Genomic DNA, 20945 nt, shown 5'->3' on the forward strand with positions numbered 1-20945 from the left:
CTACAAGATAAACATCTCTGGTTGCCATTGTTTTTGGTTTTCGCACAACTTCAACACATCTTTGCTTTGAAAATCCTGCCTGAGGTACACGCTAATACTGTACCCTGATATATACATAATTCTCACGTTGCATGACCTCAGTTGTTCCGGATTGACAAGCTTTCGCGTGAACTGAGAAAGTATTTAAAAAATTTCGGTTTAACTGCGGAACGAAATAATAGATGCAGTTTCGGTTACTTCTGTAATAATATATGGTGCGTGCGGTTTTCAAATAGCCAAAAACGAAACAGTGCGCCGTGCGGTGGCGACTTGTGTTACGACTTTTGTGGCCCTTTGAATGTGTGCGCCGTGCGGGGGCGAATTGCGTATGTGCCGTGCGGTGGCAAAGAGGACGGCGATCGTGTGCGCGGCGTGCCTCGAGACAGCGTGACCAGCACGTGGGCCGTGCGCGAGAGTCGAATTCCAAGGCTGGGATCTCCTTCGCTGGGCGTCCGGTCCATGGGAGAAACCACAGCCGTACCTCCTGGTGCCTCGACGTAACGGAGCGTTCCCGCTACGGGAAGATCGAGCCAGGGACCGTGTACGAGGCCGGGCCAAGCCTCGACGCCGTGTGCAGACGGGCACACTCAGGGTTCGGCCCACGAGCCGAGGCCGTCAACCCTGGAACGGGTCCCTCGGGCGCAGAGTTCCGACATCAACGGCCACGGAGTAGACCCCGTGACTTCACGCGGCCAGACCAGCACCGAGCTACGGCACCGACACGGTCTACGCACCACGCCGTCAACTCGGCAACCTCATAGGCTCCGACGGCAAACTGTACGCCACTGCTTGAGTGTTTCGCGTAGCAGCCATCACGTCGCATATGTAACTGTTTTTTATATTCGTTGAGTCCTTTCGTGTGTGTAAAGATGTCTTACGTGTGCTTGTCCACCTGCGTGCTGCGTCATTCTTTCTGGAGCGAATCCTGAACCCAAACACAACATCACAAACTGGCGAGCCTGCCAGGATTCGCTCAGTAACAGTGAAAGAAAGCAGTTTCGCTCGTGTACCAGCACACGTTCGGACTCCAACATGGACTTAGAAAAGCTTACCGCTATAGGCATTCAACTGGGGCTGACAGGCGCAGAACTGAGCAGGTGGATCGAGGCTCAGCAGGCAAAGCAAAGGGATGAAAGAGCTGCGGAACGAGAGGCACTGAAAGAAGCTGCGGAGATAGCGCGCTTAGCTGATGAGAGGCAGCGTGAGATCCTCCAGCTAAAGCTACAGCTTCAGGAAGGAGCTCGGAATGTACCGGCTGCAGCTAATGACGTTCTGCCTGTACCCAGCACTTCATCACCGCTTAATCCACAGAAACTACTTCCTCTCTTCGATGAAAAACGCGACGACTTGCACGCGTACTGGCAGAGATTTGAGCGAGTAGCAACCGGTCAGGACTGGCCGCAAGAGAAATGGGCCCTTGCTGTGAGCATGTGCCTCACTGGCGACGCTTTAACTGTTATCGGTAGGATGACTGCCGCCGATTCATTGGACTACCAGAAGGTGAAGAAAGCCTTGCTGCAGAGGTTCCAATTTACGGCGCAGGGTTACCAAGACAAGTTTCGCAAGGCAAGAGCTGCGGATGGCGAAACTGGAACGCAGTTAGCCGTGAGAATTGCGAGTTATTTTGATCATTGGATCGACATGGCCAACGTGTCGAAAACGTACGAAGGGCTACGTGATCATATAATCTCCGAGCAATTCCTACGCTGTTGCCAACCGAAACTAGTTATCTTCTTGAAGGAGCGAGAGGGCAAATCACTTGACGAGCTTGCTAAGCTAACTGATCGCTTCCTCGAAGCACAGAATTTGCCAAACATTGGAAAAGGTCCCGATACCGGGAAGGATTTCGGTGAGAAACCTAATGAAGCGCCCCGAAAACCGCAAGTTAAGTGCATGCTCTGCAATCATTTCGGCCATTCGGCTCCCGACTGTCGCAGCCAACCTAAACAAATGGTAAAGTGCAAATTGTGCGGCAAACCGGGACACACAGCTGAAAACTGCAGAGGTCAGCGCTCAGACAACAAACCGACTTCGTCCTGTGCATTCACAGAAGCACAACCGACTGGATCTCGTCAGGGCAAAACAGCAAAGTGGCCACGAAAGCAAGCTAGCCGCTCCAGTAACGACGACGAGAGCAGGAAACCCGCTGTACCTTTCCTAAGCGACGGGATGCCAGTAGTCGAAGGGCGATTGCTACGACGAAAGGTTCGCGTGCTTCGGGACACAGGCTGCAATACAGCAATTGTCAGGCGAGAGTTAATTCCTGAGGAGTGCTTGACGGGCAAAGCAAGCAATGTCGTTTTGCTTGATGGTTCAAGTAGTCGCCTCCCCGAAGCCATCGTACAAGTGAAAACGCCTTACTTTTCAGGCAACATAAAAGTGGCTTGTATGAACCACCCACTGTACGACGTGGTTTTAGGAAACCTTCCAGGAGTCAGAGGACCATACGATCCTGATTCTGACTGGGAGCGAGCAATTGCGACTGAGGAAGAGGAGGAGTTGTGTAAAGAACCGAACGTGACCAGAAACCCTCCACAGGCTTCAAGCGTGGCTAAAGCCAAGGCTCAGCAACCAAAACACAGCAAGATGCGTCTCTTGTGCGTCCAAGAAGTTGTGTCGAGTGACATTACCAAAGCGCAACTGATTGAAGGACAGCAGAAGGACCCCAAGTTGAAATCGCTTTTTGCGAAGGTGAACAGAGAATTTAAATCTGGAAAAGGCCACAGCTTTGAATTCGTGGAAGAAAATGGATTGCTCTACCGACGTTATCGCCTTGCGACAGGTAGAACATTTAGACAGGTGGTAGTTCCAAAGGCATTCCGACGAAATATTTTAGAAGTTGCCCATCAAAACATCATGGCTGGGCATCAAGGTATCAAAAGAACAACCGATCATATTTTGCAAGAATTCTACTGGCCTGATTTACACGGAGACGTAAAACGCTTCGTGAAGTCCTGTGACGTATGTCAACGAACAACACCTAAAGGAAAAGTAGGAGTCGCTCCATTGGGCAACATGCCTCTGATCCGCACACCTTTCGAAAGAGTGGCAGTGGATTTGATCGGCCCCTTTTCACCAATGTCAGACCGGGGAAACCGATACGTTCTGACCTTAGTTGATTTCGCAACTAGGTATCCGTATGCTGCAGCACTTCCTGCAATTGATGCCATTCATGTTGCCGAAGCGCTTATAGAAATGTTTTCCCGCATTGGTTTGCCCAAAGAAATAGTCACTGACCAGGGAGCAAGCTTTACCTCCGACTTAATGAAAGAGGCCAGTCGGCTTCTCTCTGTGAAGCTCCTCAAGACGACGCCATACCATGCCATGGCGAATGGCCTCGTCGAGAAATTCAATGGCACCCTGAAAATGATGTTAAGAAGAATGTGCCAAGAGAAACCACGATCATGGGACAGGTACCTCGCACCGCTGCTTTTTGCGTACCGAGAAGTGCCACAGACAAGCCTCGGGTTCTCTCCCTTTCAACTTATCTATGGCCGTCATGTCCGAGGACCACTGACAGTATTAAGGGAACTGTGGACGAATGAGGACCTCGACGGCGAAACACGGACAACCTACACGTATGTCTTTGACTTGCGGAATCGGCTGGAGGAGACGTGCAAGATCGCGCACGAACAATTAGAGAAAGCTCGCGCCAAGCAAAGAACATACTACGACAAGAAGAGTCGTCCTAGAAATTTGTGTTCAGGCGACAAAGTTCTCATATTGTTGCCTACTGACTCCAATAAACTTCTAATGCAATGGAAAGGACCATTCCCAGTAATTGAGCAAAGAAATGACGTGGATTACCTCATTGACGTCTTTGGGAAAAACAAGATATTCCTTATAAATATGCTCAAGAAATACGAAGAACGGGAGCCTAGCGAGCCCCAACAGGTGTCAGTTGTCACAGAGGTTACCGAGAACATCACCGAAGGACAAGACGACGAAGTGAATCCTATGCCAGTACTGAACCTGCATCGCACGCAGTTTTGCACCAATGTCAACCTTTCCACAGACCTTACTGCTGAACAGGATAAGGAAGTGGAATGCTTATTGGAAGAGTATGCCGACATTTTTTCAGACCTGCCTGGAAAGACTGCGCTCGTAGAGTGTTCCCTTCGTCTTACATCCGATAAACCGGTGCACGTCCCTCAGTACCCTATACCATTTGCCTTGCAAGAAAAGGTCGAAAACGAAGTGCAAGAGATGCTGAAGTTGGGTATCATTGAGAAGTCTAAGTCGCCGTACCACGCACCCATTGTTGTGGTGAAGAAACCAGAGAACACGCTTCGGCTCTGCATCGATTTCAGGGAGCTAAACAAGATACTCATCCCAGATTGCGAGCCAATACCACGCATTGATGTTGTGCTTGCGCTTGTTGGTCAAAAGCGGATTTTTTCCAAATTTGACTTTACGAAAGGATATTGGCAAGTACCGATGTCAACAGAAAGCCGTGAGAAAACTGCTTTCTCCAGCATGTCTGGTCTCTACCACTTTATTTACATGCCTTTTGGTATCAAGACGGCGCCGGCCGTATTTGCGCGCCCGATGAGAAATGTACTGGGTGGTGTCGAAAATGTTCATCATTACTTCGACGATGTTGTCATTGCGACCGACACATGGCAAGAACACGTAGACACCCTCAGGAAAGTGTTTGATCGAATCAAACAAGCCAATCTCACGATCAAGCCAACGAAATGCGAAATAGGAGAAAGCAGCATAGTGTTTCTGGGACATCGCATCGGGAAGGCTACAGTCGAACCCCTTCTCAAAACCCTGGAGAATATTCTGGCAGCTAAACGTCCTACAAGCAAGAAGGCAGTACAGTCATTCCTGGGCTTGACTGGCTATTACCGGAAGTTCATACCGAACTACGCCGAACTAACAAAGCCATTGACAGACCTCACAAGAAAAGGACAAAGTCACAATGTATCGTGGGGCCCAGCTCAAGAAGAAGCATTCGCAGCACTGAAGGAGAAGCTTGGTGATGCGCCCATCCTCCTCGCTCCCGACCTTTCGAAGGAGTTTGTACTTCGCACAGACGCCTCAAATACGAGTCTGGGTGTGGTATTGCTTCAAATGGGAAACGATCAAGTGCTACACCCTGTAGCTTACGCTAGTCGTAACCTATTGCCCAGGGAGACCCGCTATTCTACAATCGAGCGGGAATGCCTCGCACTTGTATGGGCCATACAGAAGTTCCATATTTACTTGTATGGAAAGTCTTTCATTGTGCAGTCAGACCACCAGCCCTTACAGTACTTGAATTCTGCCAAACACCTCAACAATAGAGTGTTGAGATGGAGTCTCCTTTTGCAAGAATATTCCTTTTATGTTGAGTACATAAAAGGCTGTGACAACGTAGGAGCGGACTACATGAGTCGTGCTTGACATGTTGCAACAACCTGAACCGCACAAACTCGAAAGCGTGCTGTGCACTAACTGTTTATTCCCGCGCTTCTATCTTAGAATAGTTGTAAACAACTTTCTTGAAAAAGGGGGTATTGTAATAATATATGGTGCGCGCGGTTTTAAAATAGCCAAAAACGAAACTGCGCCGTGCGGTGGCGACTTGTGTTACGACTTTTGTGGCCCTTTGAATGTGTGCGCCGTGCGGGGGCGAATTGCGTATGTGCCGTGCGGTGGCAAAAAGGACGGCGATCGTGTGCGCGGCGTGCCTCGAGACAGCGTGACCAGCGCGTGGGCCGTGCGGGAGATTCGAATTCCAAGGCTGGGATCTCCTTCGCTGGGCGTCCGGTCCATGGGAGAAACCACAGCCGTAGCTCCTGGTGCCTCGACGTAACGGAGCGTTCCCGCTACGGGAAGATCGAGCCAGGGACCGTGTACGAGGCCGGGCCAAGCCTCGACGCCGTGTGCAGACGGGCGCACTCAGGGTTCGGCCCACGAGCCGAGGCCGTCAACCGTGGAACGGGTCCCTCGGGCGCAGAGTTCCGGCATCAACGGCCGCGGAGTAGACCCCGTGACTTCACGCGGCCAGACCAGCACCGAGCTACGGCACCGACACGGTCTACGCACGACGCCGTCAACTCGGCAACCTCATCGGCTCCGACGGCAAACTGTACGCCACTGCTTGACTATTTCGCGTAGCAGCCATTACGTCGCATATGTAACTGTTTTCTATATTCGTTGAGTCCTTTCGTGTGTGTAAAGATGTCTTACGTGTGCTTGTCCACCTGCGTGCTGCCTCATTCTTTCTGGAGCGAATCCTGAACCCAAACACAACATCACAACTTCTTTGTTCCGGTCAAAAATATTGTTACGGAGAGGAAGTGAAGGAAGACGAAGGGCTGAAGAGCCTGACTAGCGCGCGAGTGTGGCGGTCAGCCATCTTGACTCTTTTACTAATTCCTCTGTAAATACATATTTTATATACTCATACAACCCCGTATCATATTGGTGGAGGTGTTGGGTACTGCAGCAGGCAATGGAGCTCCGCAGCGGACGTCGCATCGCCCTCCCAACCATGGCTAACGTTGAGCCTCCTGCATCAACGTCGCTGTCTCCATCAACGTCGCTATCACCACCACTTGTTTTTGTGCCACCTAAGGATCCCGGTACGTTCTGTGGGACCGATGGTGTCGACGTTGAAGACTGGTTGGCCATGTTTGAACGCGTGAGTGTACCGTACAGATGGGATCCCACACTTCAGCTGGCCAATGTGTTATTTTACTTGAGGGACACTGTGGAGGTGTGGTACGAAAACAACGAAGAAGAACTCACTAGGTGGGACCAATGCAAAGAAAAGTTGCGAGAGGTATTTGGCGAACCCGCCGGCCGTAACATCGCCGCCAAAAAAGGCACTGGCCTGCCGTGCCCAATCTGCCACGGAATCGTACCTCTCCTATATTCAGGACGTGCTCGCTCTCTGCCGAAAGGCCGAGAGTGATATGACGGAAAGTGAAAAGGTCGGGCATGTGCTGAAGGGGATCACCGACGATGCATTCAACCTCCTGATGTGCAAGGGCTGTTCCACCGTGGATGCGATCATCAAAGAGTGTCGTCAGTTCGAGCAAGCAAAAAGCCCCCGCATTCTGCAACCGTTCGCCAGACTTACAAACACCGCTGCCACGTCGACATGTGAAGAGCAGTCAACACCGCAACATCCTTCGCCGCCGGAAGACCTGACACGAATTGTTCGTCGTGAACTGGAAGCGATGGCGCCCTCAGCATTCTATTCGCGCAGTACCGATGCCACCCCTGTTACTGTTCCTCTCGTTCAAGCCATCGTTCGTCAGGAGCTGCAAAATATCGGAGTGCATTCTGTGTGTTCTGTCGCCACGCCCAGAGTCAGCGAACGCCTTTCTGCCACGCCCTCCTCAAACCGACGATTCTCTCCACGTTCTCGCAACCCGGCTGAATGGCGAACTGCAGATGACCGCCCAATATGTTTCACCTGCCACCGCGCTGGACATATTGCCCGCTACTGCCGCAGCACATGGTCCTCGGCACCTCGTGCAACGACCAATATGACCCGTTTTGACAGTAATGCCCACCATTTTTCACCCGCTCCCGAGTCCAACGCCGCTGACAATGCCGCTAGGAACACTTGGTACAGCCGCTCGCCTTCGCCACGTGGACACCAATCTCGTTCGCCGCAAACACGTCGCCCACCGTCCCGTTCGCCACAGCCACGACGCCTATCGTCCCCCGTGGATTTCGGCCGCACCATTTCGGAAAACTAAGAAATGCAGCCCCCGGAGGTGGTGCTGCATTGACGACTACGGCAGCAAATCCTCTCTCTGTACCCACCTGACGAAGTCTCCTCGACGTTAAAGTAGACGGCGTACCTGTTCAAGCACTTGTCGACACGGGAGCGAACCTATCTGTAATGAGTTCACGGCTACGCACACGTTTAAAGAAAGTCCTCACACTAGCAGCTACACAAGTGCTCCGTGTGGCCGATGGCGGCACGCCAATCGTTCATGGTATGTGTACTGCCCGCTTAAGTATAGTCGACCAACCTACTTCAGTCATCTTCGCCGTGATTGACCGCTGCCCTTACGACGTTATCCTTGGACTGGACTTTTTTGTCAAATCACTCTGCTCTCATCGATTGCGCTACCGGCGTCCTTCAGCTAGAACTGCCTCAGCTCGTCGCTGCTTCCAACACTACCGCGCCGCGACTGTGCTCTCTTCAAGACGTGCGTCTCTCACCTCAGGCAGTCACCTACGTCGTTCTGACAGCAGAGCCACAGGTTCCCGACGGTGAATATGTCCTCTATCGCCTCGTTGACGTGCTTTTGAGCCGGAACGTTGCCGTTCCGCATACACTCGTCACTGTCACTGACAACCATACCTCGCTACCACTTCTAAATTTCAGCTTGTGCCCTCAAGTACTTCCTCGTGGCATGTTCTTGGCCAACATATCTGATACTGAAGAATTTGAAATTGCAGCTCTCAGCGCCGAGACTGATTTACTTGCGCCTACTGCGACTCACTGCTCATCTTCTTTGCCGGCTGATTTCTCGAAGATGATTGTCCCGGACCTCAACCCTGCAGAGGCCAATGACATCCGTCGCCTCCTCGCGTCGTACAGTGACATTTTTGATCTTGACGACAGACCTCTAGGGCAAACGTCTGTCGTTCAGCACCGTATAAACACCGGTGACGCAAGTCCTATTCGTCGGCGCCCATATCGTGTCTCCCACACTGAGCGCAGAGTGATCCAAACGGAAGTCGAGAAAATGCTTAGCAAAGGTGTCATCGAACCATCAGACAGTCCTTGGGCCTCCCCTGTCGTCCTTGTAAAGAAAAAAGATGGTAGCTGGCGCTTCTGCGTTGACTATCGCCACTTAAACAAGATCACCCGCAAAGACGTATACCCGCTACCACGCATCGATGACGCGTTGGACTGTCTGCACGGAGCTACATACTTCTCGTCTGTTGATCTTCGGTCCGGCTACTGGCAGATTTCTGTCGATGCAATGGACCGCGAGAAGACTGCTGTCATGAGTAAAGGGGCACGGGGCGCGCGCCGGACAGCACAAGGCGTCGATGGTGTGCGGGGAATGGAAAAATACCCGATGGTGTGCACCCCCGCCACGTCGACGCAAGCCATTGGCCGGAGGAAGGCGCGTGCCACGCGACCCGAACTGAGGTGCGGAACCCCAGAGGATCAAGCAGTCATTGTTCGGTGGGGTCGTCGGGGAGCAAGGTGTGGCAAGCCAGCGTCGCACCCGCGACGAGAGCAGTAGGGCCTCGTTCTGGGGGCAGCGGCACGAGAGGCTCGGGAGGGTAGCCGTCGACCTTGGCGTCACCCAAGCGAGGCTCCCCGAGCTTGCAGCAGCCTCATTCAGCAGTTCGCAGGGCACTTACGGCACTACCACAGCTCGACGAGACGGCAACCCGCCGACAATCACCGGAGAGCCACGTCGGCAGTTTGACCCAGTGGCACCAAGAGGATAGGCCGAGGGTTAGGCCTAACCGGACGAGACGACGTTCTCGAAGAAAGACCGACGGGTCAGCGACGACGACGACTAGCGAGGCGGCAGCTTCGACGACGGCGACTCCCAGACGGCGAGGAGCAGCGTCGACGGGACTCAGCGTCGACTTTGGCACGGAAGCGAGGCGACGGACTCACGCGAAGTAAGAACGTTCTATTCGCGTAGCTGCGTAGCTAGACCGAGACGCCATAGTGGCCAGACTTTCGGGCCACTCAGGCCGAGCTTAGTTAGAAGTGGTTGTTGTATTCAGTTGTACCGCTGGGCGTTTTTGAATATGTTACTTCTAATTAATTTTTGGTGTTAACTTCTTGTTTGCCGTGCTGTGTGATAAAGATTTGTTTGCAGTGACGCCACGGTCTCCCGCCTCGCTCACTCTCCCAACTCCATCACACATTGCAAGCGCTCCCGAGATACGTGACAACTGCCTTCGTAACACCTGATGGCTTATACCAGTTTAAGGTCATGCCCTTTGGCCTATGCAATGCTCCTGCGACATTCGAACGGATGATGGACTCTCTGTTGCGAGGTTACAAGTGGTCTACTTGTCTTTGTTACCTTGACGATGTGATTGCCTTTTCTTCCACCTTCGACAGCCACCTGACGCGTCTCGCTGCAATTCTCGCAGTCTTCAGAACAGCCGGGCTTCAACTGAATTCCAAGAAATGCCAGTTTGGCCGCCGGGAGATTACCGTGCTGGGTCATCTTGTAAACGCTGACGGCGTCCAACCAGATCCTGAAAAGATCAGCGCTGTTCGCAGCTTTCCTGTGCCCTCCTCTACTTCTGACGTGCGGAGCTTCATCGGCCTATGCTCTTACTTTCGTCGTTTTGTGAAAAACTTCGCCGACATTGCTAGGCCACTAACAGACCTGCTGAAGAAAGACACCACATTCTCATGGGGCCCTGAGCAGGCTCAAGCGTTCACCGCTCTCATTGGCTTCTTGACTACTCCCCCCATACTTGCCCACTTTGACCCATCTGCTCCAACAGAAGTTCGCACCGACGCCAGCGGGCACGGTATCGGAGCAGTTCTCGCTCAACGGCAGCACAGTCAACAGTGCGCGATAGCTTACGCCAGTCGCCTGCTCTCTTCCCCCGAGAGAAATTATTCCATCACCTAAAGAGAGTGCTTGGCTTTAGTCTGGGCTGTCGCTAAGTTCCGGCCATACCTATTTGGCCGCATGTTCTCCGTCGTTACGGACCACCACGCTCTCTGCTGGCTCACTTCTCTGAAGGACCCGACCGGACGTCTTGGTCGCTGGGCTTTGCGGCTCCAGGAATTTTCGTTCACAGTCACCTACAAGTCTGGACGTTTGCACAAGGATGCAGACTGTCTTTCCCGTCATCCGGTGGATCCTCCTGATCCCGCTGCGGATGATCCGGACAGCTGCGTAATGGCTTTTACTGACATGAGCGACATGCGCACCGAACAACGTCGGGATGAGTCATTGCGCACCATCATCGATGCCATCCAGTCTGGCAGCACCGACGCCGCGTTCCGTATGTTCGTGCTGCATAACGGCATCCTCTACCGCCGCAACGTCAGCATTGAAGGCCCTGAGCTCCTGCTTGTCGTTCCTCGCCATCTACGGCCCGTCATACTTGAACAACTTCACGACGCACCGATGGCGGGACATCTCGTAGTTTCGCGCACATACGACCGCGTGCGACGTCGGTTCTTCTGGCCTGGGCTATACCGCTCCGTGCGTCGTTATGTTGCTACTTGCGACCTATGCCAACGCCGGAAAAGGCCTCCTCTGCCGCCTGCTGGATTTCTACAACCAATTCCATCGCGTCGGCCTTGACCTGCTTGGCCCTTTTCCGACGACGACTTTGGGAAGTAAGTGGATCGCGGTCGCTACAGATTATGCGACACGTTACGCCATCACGAAGACCATGCCAACTAGTTGCGCCACTGACATCGCCGATTTTCTTCTTCACGACGTCATCCTCCTCCACGGTGCACCCCGACAGCTGCTCACGGACCGCGGCCGCTCTTTCTTGTCCAGAGTTTTCGACCACCTACTTAGATCTTGTGCCACAGAGCACAAGCTGTCCACCGCCTACCATCCACAGACTAATGGACTTACTGAACGTCTTAACCGCACACTCACAGAGATGCTTTCCATGTACGTCTCTCAAGATCATCGCGACTGGGACGCCACGTTGGCCTATGTGACTTTTGCATATAATTCCTCTAGACATGACACCACGGGATTTTCACCTTTTTATCTTTTGTATGGTCGCCACCCCATACTGCCGTTTGACACCGTCTTACCTTCCGCGCCATCTGTTACCATGTACGCTCACGACGCTATTGACCGGGCTCACATGGCTTGTCAAGTCGCCCGATCTCGTCTCGCCACGTCGCAGGAGATGCAGAAAGCCCGTTATGACCACCGGCATCGTAATATGAAGTTTGCCGCAGGTGATTGGGTGCTCCTTTGGTCACCATGTCGCCGTGTAGGGCTCTCCGAGAAACTCCTGTCCCGCTACACAGGACCCTACCAAGTCTTGCGTCAAGTTAGCGACGTGAATTACGAGATTGCGCCGTTGCACTTCGATTCGTCAAGTACGCCACCTGTTGACATTGTGCATGTTTCGCGGATGAAGCCCTACTTCTCTCGTAATTCATCGCCGGACCTCCGCCGAGACGGCGCTACAATGCCCGAGGGTCCTGTTACGGAGAGGAAGTGAAGGAAGACGAAGGGCTGAAGAGCCTGACTGACGCGCGAGTGTGGCGGTCAGCCATCTTGACTCTTTTACTAATTCCTCTCTGTAAATACATATTTTATATACTCATACAACCCCGTATCAATATCGTTGCTTTTTTTTCGTTTTTCGTTTTTGGTTTTCGTTCCGTTCCGACACCCTGCACACTACTATTGTCTACAACTCGGGAAGCGGCAGCTGCTACTGACAGTGGCAAACAGAGGTAGTGTGTGGTACACTGCAAACGCAAACTACCCTAATTGGGCATTTTAAGTGCTACAATCCTCCTTAATACTACCTGCACGTGGACCATGCTCCTTTTCAATTTTACTTCTTGAAGAAATTATGTAAATAAAAGGTGAGAGAAAGGAGGTAAGTTCGGGATCTAACATCTTTCATCACGAACGAGACCAACAAAATCTCCAATTTCACCTTCTCTGTCACGTTTTCTGTCATTTGTATCCGAAGCTGCTACAATGCATTCTGTGCTGGCGGGCATGCATGCAGCTGTGCAAGGGAAAGAAGTGAGTCGTCTCGTCCTACGTTTTTTCGCGCAAATTTTATTTATCATGAATTACCAACTCGCCCAATGATCTATTCTTCTAGGAAGAAGTGTGTTATCATCAGAAAGCAGAGATTTCTCAGAATGCTTAATAAATTTATGAACGCGTTAATAAGTTATATCTTCGTCTCGTCGACTGATGTACAATATTGCACGGAATGCTGCAGGGGGCAAACTTTGGACCATTCGTCTCATATTCACAGAGCACTTCGACCACAGAATGACTTCGCTTGTCGTTTTTTCATCAAATTAAAATTCAGAATTAAAAGGAAAAGCCTACAAGCCCTGGATACGACCAATTGGCACGGTATGCACACTCAGTATACGCTTTTCGATAACGAGCTCGCCAAAGGCGGCGTGCCTCAACGCATGGTATAAAAAATTGGGGGACCCTTAAGCTTCGCTTTAAGGAGTTGAACGCGATAGCGAAATCCGGCCCCCAGTGCGCACTTCAACCACTAAGTGCATACTTATTATTGTGCACACACACACGCGCGCGCTATGTATCTATAGTAATGGTACAGGCACTGGTACAGGTTTTCGATCTAAAGCACTTCCCTGTGCTAGAGTCGAGGCATATTTCTCACAACTCCTCACTGATGGCAGCACATTATCGAATGTTTGCTGTTTGCTTGATCAACGCCTTCTCTAGAAAGGAGCATGGCCTCCAAGATGGCAGAGACGCCGTGCGCCCGCCATCTCGGAGGCCATAAAAGGAGACGTTGGCTTGATGTGTCTTCCGCTAGATGGACATCGTTGTCCATTTTTGGAGCGCTTTGAAAGTTCGTGTGTGTTTTTAGCGGCGATGGCTGCACTATCCCGGCTTTTTTTCGAAGCATAGCGTCGCCCAAAAAACGTAGTTTGATGGCCTCGCCAATGCGCCTACAAATCGCCGATTGGGCTCATTTGCTTCGTGACACCAGCCGAACAAAATGCGTTAAGGAGACTCCTTCCACTACATGGCATTTATGTACTGTTTTTTCCCGAAGCAGTTGCAAGTAACATTGTGGCTTTGTGGTAGGACACCTGCTTTGTCACGCAAACGGCCCGGGTTCGATCCTTGATGAGACCGAAGGTTCTTATTATTCACTTTATTCGCATCTTTCTCGATTTTTCGGTCAAAGACGATTTTTCGCTTACAAGCGACGTAGCGACACCGACACCGACGGCAGCATTTCTGCGAAACGAGCTCTCTAATACCCGTGTCGCATGGGCGCGCAAAAAGTCTTTTACGTAAGCGGCCATTTACTATGTTGAAAGACGTTTTAGAGGCGAAGCTCCTTAAGGCGGCACCCGTTCATCCCTCGTAGTCGTAGTAGTGCGTAACCAGTCGTAACGCTAGTACCAGATCTTCACCTCCAAGGTGGTGCCGGTGGGAGATTTTTCCTGTGCGTTGTTGAACAATAAAAAATTCGCAGCGTGCGCGTTAACTAAAAGCCGAATTCTTCTGTCTCTCATTCCCCATTAGCAGCCATTGGCATGTTCCAGTAGGAAACGTTAGTAGAAGTAGAAGTGTAAGTGTTAGCTAAAAGCCGACTTCTTCTGTCTCTCATTCCCATTAGCAGCCATTGTTTACCTCCAAGGTAGTGCCTGGTGAGATTTCTCCTGTGCGTGATTAAACAATAAAAATTTTGTTCAAAACACCGTTGACTGATGAAATAAACCAACGAAAGACGCCAGATGTTTCTAAAGCAAAACGAAAAGACGCCAGCTGCTTAACGAAAGACGCCAGATGTTTTATAAAGCAATGGTTTTCTAAACAATGAAAATTCACAGCGTACATGTAAAATTAAAGTGAGCTGCAAGTCGTCATAACTCATCGAACCTTTAGTATAAACGCGCCCGATCTCACGTCGGTGATGATGTACTGGGCAGAATTCACGGAAGATTCACGGTTTACCGATGAACCTACGCAGCTTCGCCCACTCATCATCATTCACTCCGTGGATATGCTGTGACTTTTTTATGAAGAGGTGTTCCCTCGTAGTCACACGGCACCGACGATCTCTTTTTAGAGGTTCCTGCCGAATGTGCTACCGAAATAGCGGTGCTCGCTTTCAAAACAGAACCAGCGAAAAGAAAATTATGTATCTCGATAGAAGATGTACAAATTCATTGTATGGCACGTTTGTTGACATGGATTTAACAACTCCAGCTGAGAAAAAAAAGGTTCACGCAGTAGTATACTAAGAAGCGTTTGCACAACTTGCGGCCTTTATACAATATTCTGGCAACAGTGGGCGTCTGTTTTCCTTGCTAGTGCTCTTTGCCTCGCCATGGATGATCGTAAGGAGGAAAAGTGACAACTGCAAGTCTTGTAGCGGACCATCGCCCCCTGGAAAACGAGGCAGACGCGGCGAGACGCGTGCAGGTTATCCTCCCATAGCCTAATTAATGTCCCGGTGTCCGCCTCAGACCATTGTACCCAGGGCTTCTTTTTTAAAGACGATAGCCTTTCTTGGGGAACTTAAACGCAGAAATTTTGGTCTGTCTGTCTGTCTGTCTGTCTGTCTGTCTGTCTGTCTGTCACCCGTTTCAGCCACCCGGCAAAAGTTGAACCACTTTCCCATGGGCGAGCCATCTTGAACTGGTTTGTAGGTTCATAATTGTCTACACTGTCGAACAAAAAGCAAACATTACGCATAACTGAGGCGCAATATTACTACGTAAGTATTAGGTAGTGTGTCCCTTTACCAGAAAATACATAGATACGTAATTCTAAAGACCCTAGTTTCTTAAGCTGCGCTTAAAATGGCGGCTGCGCTGAAAATGCGGCTGCGTTGAAAATGCAGGACGGCGACGAACGCCGTCTGCCACGGAAGGAAACCCTCTGTACAAGCTAATGTTTCCCAACGTATGCCATATGGCGCTGATATCTCGCGCAGCGCTCGTCTATCATCTTTCGGCGGGATTTGCAGCGTAGCACGCAGATACGCGGCCACTTTTTCTTGGGCTGATTGCACACCGGCGTTCGCCTTTCCGCGCTCACTCGCGCTACAGTGCCTAGAATATATTCTACGCACTATACTTGCGCCCATGCTCGCTTCTATGCGGGCGGCCATAACCCCAACCCTTTCACCCTGTTTACGAGAGTACACAAAAAATAAAATTTAAATGGTTTTCTTACGCTGTTTACAAATGAAATTTATTTTTATGGTGAGCCCAAGTGACACAGAAATAAATATTTGCCGATTTTTTTCACCACTTCATAAATGCTGGCGCGCACTTGTTTTGAGGCTACTCTTTTACCGCCGTGAAAGAGTTCGTCGAACGCTGTTTCCAGAAAAGACCGCTTGTGAAAAAGAGATCGATTTCTGTCGTGTGACAGCGCGTGGAACTCTTTATCGGAAAAAGTCTTCTTGCTTAAAATACTTTTTAGTGTCCGTGTGACAAGGGCATAACGCTATCGCGTTGAATCCAGTGCGGAGAAAGCCCGACGCAAGAAAAAAAGAAAGAAAAGCACGCGACTATTCTCAAAGGTCAACTCCGGCGATATTTTGAGGTCAATGGATCTCAATAAAATTTGCTGGGTACGTTCCTTTTCACGTTCCCGCTATTTATGCCGAATTACAAGCCGTAGAGATACGCAGGTTCATTACAAATGAATTTTATTGATTGCGCCGACTCTCCCCACCTCAATTCCCAGAATTATTGACAACATTGTGCGCGTGACGCCATTTTTTGGCAAAGCGGAAGTGCAGGAACCGAGGGGCCTATAGAGCGTCTGCTATCCGCAAGGCCACTATCGTGTGTGTTTGGCCAGCGCTTCGTTGGCTGGGCGTGCGAATTTTAGTTCCTTGTGGTAATGCGTGCGATTGGTGGCATGTAGTGTTGCGTTGTGGGCTGCACACAATTCCCCGTGGGCAGTCACGAAACACATGCACCTAACGATTACCCTGCGTCTTATATTAAGAGTGTTTTAGCTAGCAATGCCGATTCACTGCACGGAACGTGCGGTAATACCGCACCGGCTAAAGAATGCACAAGCGTGAATATTATTGTACGGAAACACTTTCCCTAACATATACAGGGTGCACCGTGACCGCGCCTATCGGTATACATAGCTTGCACGTGACGTCACAGAGAGGTTTTCTGCGCTGGTTCCAAACATGGCGGCCACCGTGACATTTTTATCTTATTAGAGTGTCATTTCAGCGGAGGACACCCAGTCGTTCCCTCTCCGCGCATTCTTTTGTGCTCTCCGCGCTTTCTTCTGATCGCCAGCAGCGCCAAGGGGGAACACAAAGGATATGAGGGGGCGCCGGAACTAATCCGATGTCACCGTTTGTTGCTCTGCGCGTTCGAGCAAGAGTTCACACTGCGTCTCAACCAGTGTTGTAGGCGTTACTGAAAAAAAGTAACTAAATACGTTACTCGTTACATATTTAAAAAGGAACGCGTTACCGCCCTACGTTACCTACAAAAAAATGTAACGCGTTACCGTTACCGTTACCGAAAAAAAAGTAACGGACGTTACCTCTGCCGTTACTCCGCAATCATAAATTTTAATCAACGTCTCTTTGCTGCAGGAACCCACAAGAAGAGTTTTTAAACCTCAAATTTACGTTTCACATAAAACTTATAACCCAAACAATGATTACACCCAAAATGCTGATTTAACGACATAGATAGAAAGAGAACGAACATCTTTATTTCGGTAATATTTAAGCGTCGTCTTCTGGGTGGTCTTCCACTTCCAGGAAAGCATAGGCTTTCGCAGCTTCGACAGCCCTCCCTATCAGCTGGCGCTGGTCTTAGAGGGTGGGGCTGGCTAAGGCTCACTCCCAAAGCTCAGGCGTCTAGTCTGGGTTGGATTATTTGCACAAATGTACCAGACCTTAGCAGTGTTATAGTGGCTTAAAGTTGCTTGTAGATCTACGTGTGATGACTTCTGATTCTGGCACATAGTGAAGCCATTTTTCTCAATTTGAGAATATACACAATATGAAATTCAATCATCAATGCTATCCGCAAAGAAATCATCACTGAACTCTCAAGAAATTTACAGTAATTCTAACGGCGTGCTTCTAGTAGCAAAATAGATGGGCAAATTTTGTAGTAGTAAAGAAATGCTTTAATGCCCTAGTCACGGAAACATATATCTGTGCATAAACATCTTTTGTTCACTTTAACCTGTATAATTACCGCAAGGATTGCGAGCGTTTATGTGAGGGTGTTCAAGATCAGCCTCGCTCGCGAAATTTAGCTGCAGTTGCGGATAAATACAAGCAAAACTTATTTTCAAAACAAAGTTGATCAGCGTTATCAACTCTGTAGCGACTATAATAAAATTTCGCATATCTTAGGCATTTTTAAAAAACTAGTTTCCTTCGCTCTACAAGTTTTAAACAATGTTACTTTACTATTTGTTGCGCACACATTTCATACACAAAATTTGTTTTTTTTAACGGAAATATTTGTGTTTTACATCGCCGTGAACTTTCTAGAACGATAGGTAATGAAATTGGTCACTCCGTATTGAATATGTTCGATATTTTCTCCCTCGTAAATTATGCTGTTAATAAGAAAAAAGTTCCTTCCCGGCCTGTTGGGTGGTATGTGCACAGGATGTAAAATACCCAAACAAATCTAAAATATCCATTTTCAGGTCCGTGTCTTTCTCTCGTGGAATTACTCGTTTGCGATAACCATGGTTAGGAGTCTGCCGTGTAGCTTCCTGTAACCGTGGTTAGGCCGTAACAGTAGTTAGCTTAACCGCGGTTAAGGCTGTTCGTGTGACAGCGGTACTAATGGGCTTTGGTTGAAACAGAGGGACGCCAACCAAGGTAGTGAGTAAAAAGATTTTTTTTTTTGCGTAACAAGGAAAAAATCCGACGTTTCGCGTCCCAGTCGCCTTCTTTTTCAGGGTTTTCTTCCTGCCGTGGTGTCACGCCTATTTTCCATGATGTGCAGAATTCCATTGAGGCAGACTCTCGATCGGCAGCGCACCTGTAGACCAGTTGACGTTACCGACTGTCGCCTGGATGGGCCAGGATTCCACAAAAAGACGCTTATGGTAATTGGCCTCTAAGTCGATGACGCGGGAGTTGTCAAATTCGATGCGGCGATCTTTCACCGCGCTGTGCTCGGCGAGTGTGCTCCTCTGTCACTCGAACTTGCGGACGTCGTTTTCATGTTGTCGCAGCCTTTCGGGGAAGGTCTTCGTTTCTCCCACGTACGAAGGTCACGATCAGCACATGGTATGGAGTAAATCAGCCCTTGCGCTTTCTCTTCGGGCGGCCTGTCTTTTGGGCACGAAAAGGGCAGGTGCTAGCAAGGAATGCACCTGCTACAAACCAATTCCACCGAAAAGCATGTCCGTACAGTTTCTCACGGCGGATTTCGCTGCTATCTTCAAGCTTTGCGTGGCAACAAACGATTCCGCCCGGACTTCCTTTGTCAATGCCTGGCAGGCGGACAGCAGTCCGACGCTGCGACAAAAGAATTCGTCGGGGCGAGCTCTGGGAAAAAGGCACCTACAGGATGAAAAAGTAACGAGTAACGTGACAACTCACGTTACCGAAAAATGTTAACCTAAGTACGTTACCCGTTACAGTTTCGAAATTGTAACGAGTACGTTACTAAGTTACCGGAAAAAGTAACGCGTTACCGGTAACGCCGTTATTTGTAACGCGTTACCGCCAACACTGGACTCTCAACCAGTTGGTTCTTAAAGATGGCGGCCACGCTGACGTCAATGCGAGCCATGTATACGGGGAGCTGGGCATCGTGCGAAACAACGTAACCTAATCTAGTAACGTTGGTGCGAAAGGTGGCTCGTACTTGACTTATAACAAATTCTTTCGACCCTACCAACGCGATGTGGAACGCTGCTATTGCCAAGCTCTCTTCCCATAGCAATATCAAGAAGCCTTATTTAGTCCTCAAACTTAGACATAATTATATCCATATAACGTGACAGACATCCGCTCAGTGACAGTGTGTATTGTGAAGCACACGCATTTTATGGTATTGTCACTTCATTAGTGACATATAAGCACTGGAACTTCCCAGGGTAACATGTGCATATTTAGAGCCTTTAGGAGGCGTGTTAGTTGTGCGAGGTTATTTTAATCGCGTTGATGTAAATCAGTTGAATCAGTTGAACCACGTTGTTGAATCACCTTGTTTCTTACCTCTGGTTATTTTGTTTTGAATTATGTTGCCATAGTGGTTATGACCTGTACACAGTATTCTCACTGTTGGAACAATTTCTGAGAAGGTAAAAGCACTGATGTTTTGTCCAGGTCTTCTTTTGTCCTGATTACATGTACGCTGTTAATTTTTGCGATGAATGAATACAAAATCGCCCAATCTTCAGTCCTAAACAGAGGAGCTGTGGTTGATCAAGAAGCTAGCGTCCAACGTATTTAAATGCAATGTAAACCTCACTAACATTCACAACCATTTATACTACATTGGTAACTTGACTGACATCGAAAACTACCCGAATGGTGGTACACAGGATTAAGAGTAACACTTCTGGCGTTGGTTCGCATTTCTTTACCTTCGTGTATTTCTTGCCCTGTGTACTTTCAGGGATAAGTTCACAAGAAAGTACTTAGCGGCCTCTCAATTTCGCAGTTGCTTCATATTTTTTTTTAAAGTCGAAAAAAGTGTAGTCAAGTGCGAGTCCTTGGCCAGAAATTCATTTTTATGGATACAGAAATCTGAGCGTACTTCTTTCACAGCGAAGCCCTTTAGCAAATCGTTCCTTGTCCGGCGAACCAAAAAACTATCATAAACGGGCATGTGATAGTTTTTTGGTTCGCCGGACAAGGACAAAACACGGTAATTGACTTTTGAGAAAGTAAATACTATGACTTTGAAGGGAATACTGGTTAGTGCTAGTTGGTAGGAATTCGTGGAACAGTTACTTTCGCTCCTCTGAAGAACGTGTTTTACCCCTGTCCCACTTTCTTAAGAGGAGGGCAAGTAACTATCAGACAAGTCCAATGTTTTTTTATGATTACCTTAAAGGAGTGGTGACAGACAATTTGTGAACCTCTGTTTTTTCCTTTTATTCTGTGGCAACTAACTCGTTAATAGCTTCAACGAAACTCATTTGCCCCAACGCAAGGCGAATTTTTTATATGCTCGTATGTTACAACTGGAGGCAGTTTTCGATTTCGAAGAGCAGTCGGTGGCCCCGTGACGTAGTCGGCACTAC

The 20945-nt window shown here is 49.4% G+C and overlaps 1 protein-coding gene across 1 annotated transcript in view; it reads left to right on the plus strand.

The window, feature by feature from the left end:
* The first annotated feature begins 3888 nt into the window (after nt 1-3888).
* LOC119403652 (trichohyalin-like) overlaps nt 3889-20945 on the plus strand; it is a 49295-nt gene continuing 32238 nt past the window's right edge. The window contains exon 1 of the mRNA XM_037670568.1: nt 3889-4466. Coding sequence (XP_037526496.1) covers nt 3889-4466 — 578 coding nt within the window. The remainder of the gene's footprint in view (nt 4467-20945) is intronic.

This window comes from Rhipicephalus sanguineus, chromosome 8 (assembly GCF_013339695.2).
Source record: "Rhipicephalus sanguineus isolate Rsan-2018 chromosome 8, BIME_Rsan_1.4, whole genome shotgun sequence".
Lineage (NCBI taxonomy): Eukaryota > Metazoa > Arthropoda > Arachnida > Ixodida > Ixodidae > Rhipicephalus > Rhipicephalus sanguineus.